Below are 16,752 nucleotides of genomic sequence, written 5' to 3' on the forward strand. Positions count from 1 at the left end.
ATGCTTGACGACTGTAAGACAATACTGAAGAAACAGTCTGTGTCTGGGCAGTTGGATAATAAATTTGATCATGTTGCAAAGAATTATTAAGCAGAAATGTAATACTTTTTATTGTGGCACTCTAATCTGACATAGTATTCGTTGTGATGGATGTCCTGCATAGCAATGCAGCAAGCTCTCGCTAAAGAAAGACTTTTCATCACCAATTCATATGCACCATATTTGTCAGTTCTACTACATATGAAATTAAAATACAATTTGAAAATAAAATGCATTTCTGCAATGAATAAATACATATATTTTAAAAGATTTGAGCACATTGTTCTGTTCCTATGCACAATAAACTCTCGAGGGAATCCCTGCTTATATTGGAGAGCTAGGGTAAGTCTCTTTAACTTCCTCAGTGGAAGCTAGTTAGTGTAGCCTGTTAGCTTCCACTTTCTGCAAGGAATACAAATGTGACAGCACGAAGGCTGTGAATTGCCAACAGCTGACAGGCAGAGATGTGTGGCTTTGTTTAAGGGGAAAAGAACATCTTGTATCAACATTCGTAAGCTCTGCAGTATGACATTCAGAGACGCACCACTGAAGTTGATGCCATGTGTTCTTGCAACACCAGCTGCTTCCACCAACTTGTCCAAAAATTGATTTATATTCTGAAAAATCACCCCCAAAATGATCACGATCAGCTGCAGAATTATGACAGTTTATATATCGTTAATCAAAGAGAGAATTCCTTTTTGGTATTAATTTTATTCAACTGCCCAGAGACAAGCTTGTCAACAGCAGAGCAGTGGTGGAGCTTAGCGATACATCTTCTCTGTCATGGCTGTGTATTGTTCTAAGCCAATGCCCATAGTTTATTATGTTAAGAGCAACCTGAGATCAGTAATTTAAGATTCCACAACAGGCCATAAAACCAAAGACACGTCACCGTGGTACCATTACTGCAGGTCTTCTCATTTACAAATGAAACTTGCTTCCCTGTCACAGAGTTTGTTTTAGAAAGCAAAGCGCTACCACATTCCACATTATAGATGCTGGCTTGTGAAAGGATGGAGGTGTATTATATCTGGCTGACAAAGGCAGGGAGAGGAGAAGAGACAGCCAAAAAGAAACACGAAGAAACAAAAAGCAAAGAAATGCATTTGAATGAATGGGGGAAAGATTGAGAAAAATAGGAAAAAAATGAAGGCAGAGCAGAAAGAAAAGAGAGGGAAACATGATCTCCGGAAAGAAATAAATGAGAGAGTGACAGACAAGGAAAAAAGGAGAACGAGAAAGAGAGAAATGTTCATGTCTTCCCGTGTATGTGTTTTTGTCTGCGCTCATCTTTATTTTATGTCTCAGTAGGAGTTGTTGCCCTCCTCTTCCCATCACTAACCTCAGCTGTCACACACACACACACACACACACACACACACACACACACACACACACACACACACACACACACACACACACACACACACACACACACACACACACAGTGGCAAGAAAGCTTACACACACTGTTTACATCAGTAAACAAAGTCCAGGGAACATCCAGCTTCTGGCTGTTGTCAAACAAGCAACAGAAGAAAGAAAGAAAGAAAGAAAGAAAGAAAGAAAGAAAGAAAGAAAGAAAGAAAGAAAGAAAGAAAGGAAGAAGTCGCTCATTTTATGTTGTCGCCTGGGCTGAACTGCAGACAGTGTTTACTTGGAGCAGACAGGAAAGTATGGGGAAATAGTATTCTGCAGCTGATTGTGAACATTTGTTCTTCTGCACCAAAGAAAGAAAGAAAGAAAGAAAGAAAGATATAGCTCATTTTATGTTTTCACATCACATCCAATAAATAGATATGACAACATGCATGCAATAGAAAAAAGAAAGAACGAATAGACAAATGAATGAATGACTGACCGAACAAACAAACGAATAAACGAATGAAAGAAAAAAGATGTACCTTAATTTATGCTTTCACATCACATCCAGTAAATATATATGACAACATGCATGCAATAGAAAAAAGAAAGAACGAATAGACGAATGAACGACCGACCGACCGACCGAACAAAAGAAAGAAAGAAAGAAAGAAAGAAAGAAAGGACATAGCTGACTTCATGCATCCCATCCAACCTCCTTCCTTTAACCCTCCACACTCTTCCCTTTTCTCTCCTTCTACCCTTCACTCTGTCCTCAGTCAACCCTGTAACTAATGACTCTGGAGGCTTCGCAGCACCTGCTGGAGACAAATACACTCACACACATGGAGAGGGTGAAGGTGAGACGAAAGGGATGAAGAAGAGGAGAGAAAATAGGGAGATTGCAGGTGGGGGGTCAGACAAACTAGGACTCGAAAAAAAAAGAAGAAGAGGGGGAAGTGAAAAATAAAGGAGAGAACAGAGAAGGACAGGAGCTGCCAAGGACAAAGTGGAGGAGAGAAGAAGAAAGGAGAGAAGAAGGGAGGGAGGTGTGAAGTGTCACTGCCAGTGGTAGCATCTCTCTAATTAGCATAGTGACCTTGGTCCTGTGTAACTGTTGTTGCACACACACACACACACACACACACACACACACACACACACACACACACACACACACACACACACACACACACACACACACACACACACACTACTCATAGCTGACTCTGTGTTTTGTGTGTTTGCCTTTACAAGCCTCTGTACTTCTTACACACAGGAACACAAGCAAGTCCAGCACAGAAGAAGAAGCGTGGAATAAAAATCAGAAAAGCTTCATCACACACAGGATCAGCTCTGTTACTAAATGGTAAAAAAAGATGAATGAGAGCTACTGGAAGGTTTAAGTGGTGGCTAAATTGATCAGATGAGAGCTAGCATTAAAAGAAATTTCAGTGTTCTGTGCAGCAAGAGGAGTTGAAGTGTACCAATGACTTAGTGTTAAACGATTATTAAACAGAAAGATTCGCTCGCAGAGAGAAAAAGACGAGAATGAGGCAGGCAGACAGAAAAACTAACTGTGAGTGAGCCGAGAGAGAGAGGAGGGAGTACAGCTGTAGCAGTAATCATCTTTCAGGTCAACAGTAATTACCAAGAAGACTGAGGAAGTGAGTGCAGGGCGCTCACACACACTTCCTCTCCTCCTCTCTCGTTGTGCCTCGCTGTATTTTCTTCTTGTCTCATTTATTTCACAACCAAAACAAGCACCTGCCACAAAGAAGATGTCAGTGTGAGCTGCAGGGTTTAATGGATAAAGGTTTTCTCACACTGGATGCGGTTACATGAACACCAGCATCTTGCTTCGGCTGCGCTCTAATTATTTCATGTGTTATGTCAGGAAGTTACTCTAACGGTAGTTAACTCTGGGGCTGACACATGACTTTTAGACTGCTTACACTATGAGATATGAAGCTCCTTTTGCTTTAAGTTTCGCCCCCGAGGCATCATGAAACCCTACACATGATCTGTGATGCATCATGATGGTACTTTTTCACTCCACCATATTTATTTGATAACTTTTGTGAAAATAAATACAATCAATGAAAAAAAAAATTTCATATCATAGAATAAGATGAATCTTTATTTATCCCTGAGGGGAAATTCCCAAAGCTACCCAGCTGATTAAATATCTAAAGTAGTTTAATCACATTTACCCCTTCCAATATTATAGTGGTGAATTATATTCCAACAATATTTGCCACTCTGCATAATGGATATTTTACCTTTGGCACCTTAAAACCATTGTGATGCTCATCCTTTTTTTTGCTTTAAAGACCCTCTGGCGAATGTCCATAATGTATGTTTTTTTTATATGCTAGAAGACACGTCATGATCAAAATAAGTAATCGATTGCACTGTACCATCTCACAAATATGAATTCAGTCAACCACGCTTTCAAACGTAACAGATCTAAGCAACCAATTGTGTCACTTGGTTTGGTGGTGTTTTCTGTATCATTATTCTTGTTTTCTGTATCATTATTCTTCTTCCGAAGCTGGTTATTTACTGAATGTTTGCTAGATAGATAGATAGATAGATAGATAGATAGATAGATAGATAGATAGATAGATAGATAGATAGATAGATAGATAGATAGATAGATAGATAGATAGATAGATAGATAGATAGATAGATAGAAATAGACGAAGCTATTGAAGAGGCCGCCACTCTCGTCGGTGCCAGAAGTTCATGTTTTAGTGTTTAAACAGAGTTGAGCTGGTGTGCTTGAGCTGCAGCCAGCAGGTGGGCACAGATAAAATCTAGATGTACTGCACATTCTGAAGCACGAAACAGTGTAAAGCTACATCTAAGTCATTTTAAGACAGGAAAGAATTATTTTCATGGAAAACCTTAGTTCCTCGGTTGTAGTAAATACTGTGGAGGAAGAATAGTGATGGTGAAATGTAAGATCGACCGTTTCTTTGGTTAGCATAGACAGCAAGGTCAGCAACAACTGTAAATTGCTATCCAATAATCCAACAAGAAAAAAAGAAGAAAAAAGAAAAAGCCCTACTCCTAAACTTAAATGTGAAGCCATGAATGACTCAGTTGCAACCAACGTATGACAAAAATTCAAGGACTTTTCGGCCAAACTACAGGGTTACACGGAGTAGGTGGTAAAAAAAAATAAACGCACACAGTACAACATTAATGATATGTAGAGTTACCATATTTTTTTTGTATTGTTAATACCTGTGAGTACTGTTTTATCCCATTTTTGTCAAATAAATAATCAAATGAATTCAACCTCTTGTTTTTATGATTAATGGCAAGGTACATTTATTTTACTGCATGAGACACATCTGTGAGTTCTGCTCCTTTCTGGCCGTGGTTATGCTGTTTCCATAGAGATGCAGTGGAAGAAAAAAAAAAAAAAGGAAAATGTGTACAGGCATCCAGAAACAGCCTGGGGTTCAGAGGGTTAACATGCACCACAAACACTGACTCTACAGAAATGTTTTTCACTATTTTACCACTACTCTGTGCCGACCTTAACTATACGATGGAACCATTCACATCTCAGCACCTTATGTTTGCTATAAAACAAACAGATTACACTTTACAAGGCACAAGATGTGTGCTTTTCTGTAGTGGAATGTAGTAAACATGTTTGTGTGCTTCCTGGCAGCTGAAAGTAACTTTATAAAGTCAGTAAATAGAGCTGTAGGACATACATGTGTTTAATGTCATAGATTTACATTGGTGCTGCAAATATACAAAAGCTACGTTAGTTTTAGTAAGACAAAAGTTGGCATCCTAAAACACTATCCACACTGGACACCATTTTGATTATCATTAGATTTTTTTTTTATGCAGCTTTACAAATGCTCCACAACTTTAGGTGTTTTTGGCCATTTTAGTGAACACATGGATTCATCTTTATAGATTAGATGCCATTCGAATGTTCACATATTCACTGTCAGATCAGTTTATCTCCGAAATCTTTCCCCAAACCTCCCCTCCCTCCAAAGTAATCAATATTCATCTCATCTTTCTCTCACTAAAGCTAATCGCCTCCTGTTCTCCTCTCTACTGCCACCTTACTGCTGCCTTTGGTTGGAAAGCTCTCAAATATTTCAGAGATTACATCTAAGAACAAAAGCTGTCTGTCCCAGCTAGCCTACAGAATCTCAGTGTATCTCTGATGAGGGAAATAGAACGGTGGTTTCCACTCTGACAAATTTGTCCCAGCCAGTCTAATTAAAACCAAGATTTTGTCAAACTCCAATTAAGCTGCTCGTCTTACAAAATTCTAAAGGCTCGAGCAGGAAATCCCACATTAGTGTTTCTGAGACTGACTAACTCATTGTACACGGTTTCTGCAAAGTTAGGTGGACATCAGCAGCTCTCTGCATAATTAGTTCATGAAACAGTAAGAAGTCTGTGTAATTTCATTTGGAATTGACTTCTTGCCCTCCATTCCATCCCTCCGGAAAACTCAATCTCCGAGGAGTCGAGAGGGTTCTTCCCTCCATAATAACAGCTAAACACATCAACACTGCTCCTCCAGATGCCCCCGCCACCCTCCCCCCAGCCGTTAGGAACAAACTAAGAGATGGAAGCCTAATGAAAAGAGGTTTAATAGAAGAGCAAGGCAAAGGTGGCTCAGAGGCTTGTTGCTGTTTAATTCAATGGGATGCTCCCGGTGCCTGAAGACTGGCCCATTTTAATTGCACTCCTCTCTCATTTATAAAAGGAAGTATGCAGCAATACAGCTTTAATGAATCTGAAAACAAGGCAGGCTATTCAGTGTCTTTCTGTCTTTCTCTTCCAGGCATAGAAGGATAATGTGATTGTGCTGGTTGGGCCCACATGTTTTGGCACAGTGTTGTCGTCCACACAAAGACTCACACGCTGCAGACTGACCTGCATGCTTCCTCTAAGAGAAGACAACAGCAGGCGTATTCACTTCTGCTACACGGCGAGGTGATGCATGCTAATGCATGCATGTAAATCTGATTTAACACTCACGCCCTCGTTCTTGAGCTCTCTGTCTCTCACGCACACATTTACAAACACAAATCATGTTGGAAATAAGAGAGAGCAGATCATACAAATAAACTGGGGAAAGAAAGCCAAAATAAAAAAAAAGAAAGCATGTAGGACGGTTGGAAATCACCTGCTCTGTGCTTTTTGATCAATATTCTCATCATGACCATAGTGGTTAATCAATAACTCTATCACGGACTGAATCAACAATGTCATCAATAACTCAATGAAAGCTGCACCGATTGGTCTCACATCAATCAATATAACAGTATCACCTAGATACGGTAAATCCTGTGCTCATTATAAAGACTATCATCATTCCATTGTTGACATTATAACTGCAACCCCCACCCCCCCCCCAAAAAAAACTGTGATTTTCACCTGCTGTCACCATCAGTTTTCCTCAGAGTTTACAGCACCACAGGAAAGCCAAACACCTGAACACGACAACAAGTTAATCAGACCAGAGAGTGCAGGATGGGGTGAAGCTTACCTTCGCCATCTGTGCCTGGACTCCACTGGCTTTGAGCGAGGCCACGGCCTTCTGGGCTGCTGCAGGGCTGTCAAAGTCCACAAAGCCATAGCCTGCACGCACAAACACAAAGCAGAGGTAAAACAGCAGAAGAAAAAAATGGGAGAAAAAATAAAGAAAATAGACAAAGCAAAGCAGGATTCAGCAATGTTTTTAATATTGTTGAGCCAGAGCTGTGCTAATTTCTACCAGAAATCCCAGCCTGCGTTTTGTTTTCAACACTGCGTAAGTTCAACAAATGTGTCAAAATCAAGTCAAGTCACGTATTTAATGAAAGCTGCTAGATCCTCTATTAAATGTGTTTTAGCACAGAACATTAACAGAACTGGTGTCATAACAGCAACTCTTTCTATCTTGTTTATGACCCAACTTTTTGTGCACTTCTTTTTAATGGGAGTGTGATTTGTGCGCATTTTTTTGCACACTTCAATATATACATACATATATATATATATATATATATATATATATATATATATATATATATATATATATATATATATATATATATATATATAAATTAAAAAAATGCCTCACTGTTATATGTAAAATCTACCACCTTCTTATTATCTGACTTTTAATATCCCACTGTACTGCAACTGAGGTCATTTTGTCCCAGTACTACACTAAATCTGTCACTACATACTGTATGGTCCAATAGTAGAGGCTCAACACTGATCGCCTCCATAACAATGACATCCAGAAAAATTCCCTACATTTAATTCAGCAATTAAAGTGATTCAGAGTCTTTTTTCAAAGAAATAAAGACACAAAGGAGGATGAGCTTCAGTCAATTTTATTGCAATAAAGTCCACATTGGTTCGTGTGTCTCTGTGTGTCCGTCTGCTGAATGTGGACAATATATCTGTTAGAGGAGCTCTGGGAACCAGGTCTGACCCTACAGGATGCACTAAAGGACAAAGAGCACATTCATATGTCTCTACTTTCAGAGATATGTGCTGTTTTACTGGTTTACATTGGTCGGGCTGGAGAGAGATGTCAAAAAGCACAAAAACTAATTAAAATAGACAAACTCATCCTGTCTGCAGTGAGACCAGCAGTTTACATGTAAGTGTGTGCGTGGCACAAAGCTGAGAGGTGCTTGTGTGAGAACGGATTCGACTGTGTGACTGTAAAAGAGAAATATTGACACACATGCATGAGGCCACAGAGAAATTCTCAGAAAGCGCAGCAGCTTTGAAATTCCAGCTGCAGTTTCTGAGTGGGCTGCGTGTTAACACAATTAAATGATCCACATTTCAAAAGCCTCACTTATTACAATCCAAAATGTAAACATGTTAAGAATGATGGAATCTCACACACTCATGCACACACATACTTCATTCCTAACATCTGGTCTTGTCTGTCTGTCTTTTGCAGGATTTGGAGCCACGCTCTGTTTTGCTGATAAGCAGATGATTTGTTATTGTTCAAAGGCAGCAAGCTGCTTTCACAGCAAGATCTGCACCACACACACAAATATTTATACTGTTGCTAATGAGAAACCCATAATTTAGCCAAAATAGGGTTACACAAACACACATGCAAGTTCTTACTGCTGTACATACACATATAATGCACACACATTAGTCACTGTGACAAATACAGACTCAGACAAGCGTGGATACACAGATATGCAGAGAAAACGGTTTCATAAATATATGCAAACATAAGCACACCACACGAGCACTCACTGTTTTTGTACTTAATCTATATTTATCTAATTAAGGCCACACCAAAACACTTCTGCTAATTGAGAATGTGCATACAGAATTCATCAGCAGCGTGACAGGATGCTTTCTTTTTATTCCAGAAAAATTTAAAAAGTTCGACAACTTGTGTCTCACACTAACTAATGAGTGTTTATTTAACTACAGACTCTCCATGCAATTAGCAGGGAAATGAAACCTGATACGCAGTTCACACTAGATAATTCAATCACCAACAGCCCAAAGCAGAGAGGCCTTTTGTTTGATGGCAACAGATAACATCTACAGCATAACACCTCAGCTGTGTAGCACCATTTAAGATCAGTGTTGTAATGTGCATTACAGACACAAAAACAACAAAGACACAGCAAATGATTAATATGTAGAAGTAAAAATTATAAAGTAACACAATAAAATAAAACTTAGTTTGTTGGTATAATGAGTCTTCCAACAATATAGCATTTTACCATTGAACTTGTGATATTAAAAAGCATGTCATCTTAAAAAATATATAAAAAATACAATAAATAAACAGAATAACTTCATGATGGTCCTTGAACTAATCTTGTGTGATACAGTAGAAAAAATATCTATAAATCTCAGCTTAGAATGGTGATATTTAATCAAAATAACTTTATTTTATACATTTTATTGAAAAATTTCCATTGACACTAACAGATTCTAAGAAAACAACAACGCTACCCCTCTTTGTGCAACTATTAAGCCACTAGTGACTTAGCTGCAACCAACAGTTGCTTGACAAAAATTTAGGGATTATTCGGCTGAACTGCAGGCAGTGTTAATCCAGAGCAGACAGAAGACAACTATGGAAACAAATTTAAAAAATAAAGAAAAACATTTGGAGCCCATGTTTTTTAAGTGGGACTACATCTGAGCACTTGTAAAAATATTGTATATATTGATACCAGGTTGTTTGATTTTTTTGTAGAATAAATAACCAAATAAATTATTTTTATAACTTATAGTATTTTAAATGTGTCTGTGCACATTTCTGAGTTCTCTCTACTTTTAGTCACAGTTCTCCTGCACACAATAACTACATATACATAACATTAACTAACTGTATGCATGTTTTTTTTTTTAACTCTGTTTACGTTGAACACAATCAGTGGACTATTTAAATCAATGCTGGTAAGCCATGAGATTCTGCAGAGTGAAAACACTGCCTGTAATCAAGGGAAGTTTATGGCCATCAGACCAAAGGCTTTAGACTTTAATCCAGAATGTAACCAAGAGCCACTTCATGGGGCTGCTCTGTTTACAGTGATTTACCGATAAACTGTGTAGCTCATATCAAATGTGTCCTTAGTATTACAGCGCCAGAAAATTGAGTTCGTGTCTCAGGAGCCTTGTACATGCTCTGTAAATAAAATATTGAGTTGTTGTAGATGTTGGCATGTAATCTAGCTTTGCCCTGCACATTTAAGTTAGTTCTTACATCTAAAGACGACTGGGACTTGGTCTATATTTTACACTTCTAGCACAGATGAATGTCGGCTCGGCCTCAGAAATACATCACACCTATCACCAGACACCATTCACTCTTCTCTAGGCATGAATGCTGGGGACATTTTTCCTCTGAGCGCTCATCTCACTGACTAGTTTGGTGTGACAAAACATCAGCCTTGAAGAGAATGTGCCATTTGTTTTGGGCCTATTCATCACTCAAGGAGAGATCTGTGTTTTCCGAAAATGTATTTGGCCCTCTCTCCTGGAAGGCCAGAGGTCAAGTACCAGCAGCAGAACGCACCCCAGGAGCTGCGAGGAATTCATTGTCTTGCTCAAGGACACTTCAGCAGGGTGGACGCTTCTTGAGTCGGTGAGCAGATGCCCGCCTTCGAAGCTGATGGATAGTTTTCCAGATCACTGCAGCCCTCTTCTGTGCAACATGTAATTTCTGCATTTTTATATACTGTGTGCTAAAATCTACCCTCCTCAGCTCAGTGAAAACTCATCTCATGTAAATGTAAATGATAGCTTCTGTGCGCACCTTGATAAGAATATTTCCAGGGAACGGAAGAATGAAAATAATATCTCTGAATTATATAATCCTTCTCATTTGTGTCCTGTCCCTCCCATCTGTGTCCTTATGATGACACAGAAATGAAAATTCATCTTGCTCGGTCAGGCCTGACAAATATTCCACTCGTGAATGAAAAAAAAAACATTTTATTATGAAGCACAGACATAAATACACACATATGCATTCACAGACACAGATGGAAGCACAGATAAACATTAGCACTCACACACACACGCACACGCACACACACACACACACACACACACACACACACACACACACACACACACACACACACACACACACACGCACACACGCACACATCACTAGATCCCATCCAATCTCCTGAGCTCCCAGAGTTCCTGGCCTTGGGCCATTAGAATAGGCTAACCAAGTACAGAAGGAAAAGGAGAGAGACAGAGCAAAGGAGGAATGGGGGGGAGGCAGGGAGTCGGGGGGAGACAGAGGGAGGCAGGAGACATGGAGACAGTGAGAAGGAGGGCACTTGTCTATGGGAAATGGAAATCCTTTACAATCTAAAGTGGTTTCCTCTCCCTCCCTCAGAGTCCCACACTGCTAACGAAAAACTGTCAGTATATTTAACACTGAGCAGCTCCAAAGCTGAGGACTTTACAAAGAAAGCCTTCATATTATTTCAGAGAATAAAGCAATGGCTTGGCTTTCTTTGTTACTGAAATAACAGTTAAACACTAATTCTAAAAATAGTGGCTTTCATTTCATTCTATGCACAATGCATTATTACATCTACATTTCTTTTAGTGAGACACATCAATTTTTCAGTGCCACAGATGAAGTAAGAAAAACACAGAAATTGGGGTCACAAGGTTTTCGCGTGACAACAGCATGCAAACCTCTCGTAGAGTATCTCTACAGACTGCAAAGGAACATGACTTTATTTATTTACCTGTCTCTTTGTCTACGTATCTCACGCTTTCCATCGCTCTGTTTCCTCTCTGCAAAATCTCTTTGAGAAGAAGAGGCTGTCTGCTAAATCATCAGTTTCAAAGGGTCCCCTTCCTTTTCTGTCAGCCTCAGGTTATTTTTACCCCCTCCCTCCACCTCTCCGTGCCTCCGCCCATCCATCCCTCCCTTTCCAAGAGAACTCTCTGTGCCAATTTGTACTCTCTTAGTCACGCTAAGCACTTATCTTGTCCCCACTGAATGCCTTTGCAATCAAACCAACACTTATCCGGTTGTAAGGCACTCTAATGGCCGACTGATAATGAAACTCCTTCATTGTGAGTTAACAACTGGCTAAGAGATGTATGAAGTCTACATCACAAGGACTGAAATTGCTGATGAAGGCCACAGCCTGTAAAAATCGTCTATGGTGCTACGACTGCAGCTGTTGCATTATGGGTAGTCTAGGTACATTAAATAATAAGCATCAATTTATGCTTGGATGTACAGTGATTGCATTTTGAAACAGTCTCTTTAATATTTAGTATTCATAAATGTCTTGTCTGGAATATATCCAGGCTACAGTACCAAAAATGATGCAGAGACTATTCCCTTGCAAACGCACATTCTTGTAAAACATACACCTACTTAAAAATACCCATTTTTTAAAAAATAAATAAGCTGTAATTGTAACCTTGATTTTGCACACACTTAAATTTTGCTGGTATGAAAAAAGGACTTAAAAGTGTTCAGAAAATGCAAATAGAAAAAAAAAAGCTACAGATGTAATTGAGTTGCAAGACATATTTTTAACAATCAATTCTCACCACTATTGATTTATTTTAAAAATAAAGTAACTGTTTGCAAGTTTAAATAGTTTTTTTTATGGAAACCCCCCATGCACAGTGCCAGGTGCATCTCCAGCTACAAACTCAAGTCTTTGCTTGCGATTGATTATTAATCAGAACATGTTAGCGCATGAAATGCGACTGAATGTGATTAAACCAGGCTGTCAATTTGCTTCTTGGGCCTGAAGCCATTAACTGATGTTTCAAAATATCTGATGGCTTGCTGACTGTTAAATCAATCTGTTTTTTATTCATATTCAAATCAAATTTTATTCACCCAACGTCTTATCTGATTTTAAACAGAAATCCAAAAGAGACATGATGCAGTGATAAATTATTGGCAGCACACTCATGGTCCATGTGGGCGTTTGCAACCACACCAATGTATATCTCAGGCTTAAGGCAAGTGTCATCTTGTATTTTTCTTATTGTCAATATATCTCACTTAAAGATGTGTGTTAGCTGTTCGCTTACTACTTTCTAACCTCTCCACAATTGAAAAACGCATTCCAAACATACTGTTTTAATTGCTTGCAATAGCTTGGCATCACGGTTTTACCAAAAAAACAGGTGTAAATGCTGTATTTTGGGACTATTTTCAGGTGCAGGTTGATTCACATTTAATGTTCTAGTAAATATTTATGGCAACGGCACTATGTGGGATTGATGCAGAATAAATTCCAATGCCCATATCCATGGTAATAAAGGAGTCTGCCAAGTGCAACAGTGTGGCTCACTGAGAGGAGAAGTAATGCTGTGACACTCAAGTTAACAGGAGGAAAATTTCCATGTATCCTGCAAATATGATTTAAATCAGATTAAGTTTGGCTTATGTTTAATTTGTAAGCACTGGATGCAATGTGATCCTAAATAGATGCTATCTCCATTTGTAAACCACAATACAGAGAAGCATGAGGCCGTAATTGGCAAACATAAAAATCATGAACTGGAGCACTGAAGCTGTACTAAAACAGGTTTTCAGAAACCTCATTTCAGGAAACTCCAATGAAAAAATTTAATGAGTTGAGAAAATGGAAGAATAACTGATAATTATCACTGGGTTTATAGAATTTTCTGCCTTCCCTTTGGCTATGCTGTAATCATGTCAGGAAAGGCATTTCAATGTGCGTTCACAGCTCAAAGCTATATTTGATTATGTGATGTCGGAGCAGGTACCGGAATGATGAAGTTTGTAAGATTTCCATAACTAGCCAATTAGAAAGATCCAAGATAATAACCGGAGTAAAAGAGTTTTTAGAGGAGCTTCACTGAGATTTGGTTTTCCCATTATAATGTTAAGGCATGCAGGAGTGCAATCATTTCCTCCAAATATTTTATCGTAATCAGCGCAGAAGAACTTTTAGAATTCACATTTACATGCCTGCCATCAGTATCAATCAGACTCAGTTTTCCTTCACTCATACTGTTTAAACTGAAATGCTGATTACAGGGCATTTGTGCTGTTGTCCTAAACCATGTCAGCGTACCTTTGAGTACAGCCGGTAGACGAGCAGCAATCAAGCTGAACACATGCTCTTGTGTTCCTCTTCAGAAGCAGACGACTACAATCATATTGATTATGGCTTTGTTCAAACCACTCCAACAATCAAGCAGACCCTCATCAGAAGACACTCGAGTGAGCCTCATTCACCACAGAGACTATTCGAAACACATTGTGGTTATTGTATGGTGTTCTACATTTTGATTCGGCCTGTGACAACAATGCCAACATCTTGCTTTGGAAAGCTGCTCGACTCTGAGTATCATTAGCGTGCAAGTCTGAAATCATCATCATAGAGAAGTTAAACAAAGCAAAGATACTCGAGCAGTGCATCATTTAGGTAGATTAAATGATTACATGGTCTTTTATGGCAGTCTGTGCTGTTGTGTTGTATACAGTGTAAAAACACACACCCGTACCGCATTGCTAAACACACAACTCAAAGGCAAACACATGGACTTGATTCTGACGTCACACTGGCTGTTGATGTTTTAGTAAAAACGTTCGGGCATTGATTAATTGGGGTTGGGAAAAGCAGACAAAGAAGGGATTTATAAAAACAGAACCACTCCCCATAATACGCACTGATTACTTTGCTTTTAAACTTCCAAATTCAATTAATGTTCTCCAGACTCATTTCAAAATACGAGTTTGTGAAGCGAAGAGTGTCTTTGGCAAGGTGACAGAGTACAAGATAATGCTCACTCACCTTTGCACTGATTGGTGTTTTTGTCCAAGATGGCCTTTGTTGACACAATTTTTCCATATCTGTAAAAACAACAACAACACAGAAACACTCTGATTAGTCAATAAATCAGTTTTGTTATTCTGGACATATGGCAGTGATAGTGTTTGCTCTGTGAGTCTTATGCACATGTTGAACTGAGCTGGAGGCATGGTTTGGTCATTCAACACTTTGGTTGGGACAGAAAAACAACTAAAGAATGGATTACAATTACATTTTGTGCAGACATTCGTGGTGTCCAGAGGATGAATCATAAGACCATCAGCCCAAGAGTTTTCAACAAGTGCAGGACAGGTTACCATTTGTAGTTAAGGGTGACGTGTCTTGGCAACTATTGGATGTATAAACTTTGTAAAGACATTCATGAACTTAACTCATAAAATGAAGTCATCAAGTAACAATTTTAGCTCGTCCTGTAGTTCAGTTTGTCCCCAAATACCCGAAACTAATCATATTTCCATCATTTGTTTTGTGTTCAAAGCTATTTACCAAAAGCTAACATGCGTCTAAGCTAAGCTAACATGTTAAAATTGATACCGGGTTAACGTGTTAGCACAGCCACGTTTTTAAGGCCACAAGAAACCCACTGCTGTCATTCTTTTTTTAAATCTATGCTTCTATTTATCCTTTATGCCCTTATCTGTTTCAGATCCTTCCCGTAGGCCACAGAACACAGACAGAACTGTCTCATAAATGATGATAATAACCGTCTATATAGCACCCAATCCTGCTAGAAGGCCCAACTAGAGAGACACACAGCCTCCATAGCTCTTTCTATCTGTTCTTTCTTTCAGCATTTATTGTCTCCTGTCCGTTTCGCTTCCTTATGTTTGACATCTCTGCCTCTCCTTTTGTCTCCTTCCCTTATTTTCCCCCACCATCCCCATTTCTATTCTCCAACTCTCTGTTCTCCAGGTTCTCAGACAAAAAAAAGTTAATAATGTTTCTTATCAGACGAGTCTTTCATTGCTCCTGGAAAGAGAGGGAAAAGAAACAGAGAAAAAAGCTGAGAAAGAGGCTCAAGGTATGAGGAGGGAGGATAACAGAGGCAGAAAGGAGGCTAGCGTCAGAGAAAGACTGAGAGAGAAAGCTCGGATCGCTGAGATCAGCCTGGATCACTGACTTGCTTTGTGGATGAGACTTTTTAATTAATGTTTTCACACTGTTGCCCAATGACTGACTGGCTGGCTGGCCGAGTGACTATCAAGCAGACTGGCAGACTGACAAGCTGGCTGACTGGCTAGCCGACTGGGTGACGGCCTCAGGTGAAGGATGGAAGTATTTTCCTTCTTAGAGAAACAGGGTGGAGACGGAAAAGACTCAATGAGGACACAATGCAGGAGGTTGTGAGCGGGGATGGTGAATAAAACTGAGAGAGAAGGGAGGGAGGGACTCTGAGGAATGAGAAATAGATGAGGAGAGGGAGAGCAGTCAGTCAAAAGATAAAAAGAGGCACTAAAGGCGAGGAGGAAGTGGGATAGTCAGGCAGAGATGGAGAGATTGTAAGAGGTGTTTAATAAAGAAGAGATCATTTAGTTGTCACCATCAGGAGCGTCTCCGTCAGCCAACAGCTTGTGTCAGTGAGAGGAAGAGAACAGAGACTCGCTCGCCTGACAACCACACATCAAACTTTATTGGGACAAGAGACTTTAGAAATAAAGACAGAAAAATAGGCTTTAAAAGGCTGCTATCACACATAACATGACAGATGAGTAGCGTATGATCTCCAATTCAGCAGAGAGAAATTGTTTTTCGCAAAACACAAAAATCTAACAATGATCGATTTTTCACCAACTTCTTTTCTTGCAATTGAAGATATTTTAAGGGTATATTCAAACCGGCTGATTGTGACAGGCTGAAGTCAAATCTGATGTTTGTCCGGTGCCTTTTTTTAAAGAGCCGTGACTGGTGGTAAATAAGGAAGGTCTTCGGCATGCGGTTTGGGGAGCTAGACGTGGAAATCGGCCACACATATACGCGATGACAAACATGCAGATGC

General features: G+C 39.4%; 1 protein-coding gene across 4 annotated transcripts in view; it reads right to left on the bottom strand.

Moving 5' to 3' along the window:
- The window catches only part of LOC111589185 (RNA-binding motif, single-stranded-interacting protein 3), a 130,179-nt gene that overhangs the window by 64,642 nt on the left and 48,785 nt on the right, over positions 1 to 16,752 (bottom strand). For all 4 annotated transcript variants that reach the window (XM_035943833.2, XM_035943827.2, XM_023299995.3 and 1 more), the window contains exons 3-4: positions 14,718 to 14,776; positions 6,947 to 7,038 (exon numbers count right to left, since the gene is read on the bottom strand). In XM_035943833.2, coding sequence (XP_035799726.2) covers positions 6,947 to 7,038; positions 14,718 to 14,776 — 151 coding nt within the window. The remainder of the gene's footprint in view (positions 1 to 6,946; positions 7,039 to 14,717; positions 14,777 to 16,752) is intronic.

This window comes from Amphiprion ocellaris, chromosome 9, assembly GCF_022539595.1.
Source record: "Amphiprion ocellaris isolate individual 3 ecotype Okinawa chromosome 9, ASM2253959v1, whole genome shotgun sequence".
NCBI classification, from domain to species: Eukaryota; Metazoa; Chordata; class Actinopteri; family Pomacentridae; genus Amphiprion; species Amphiprion ocellaris.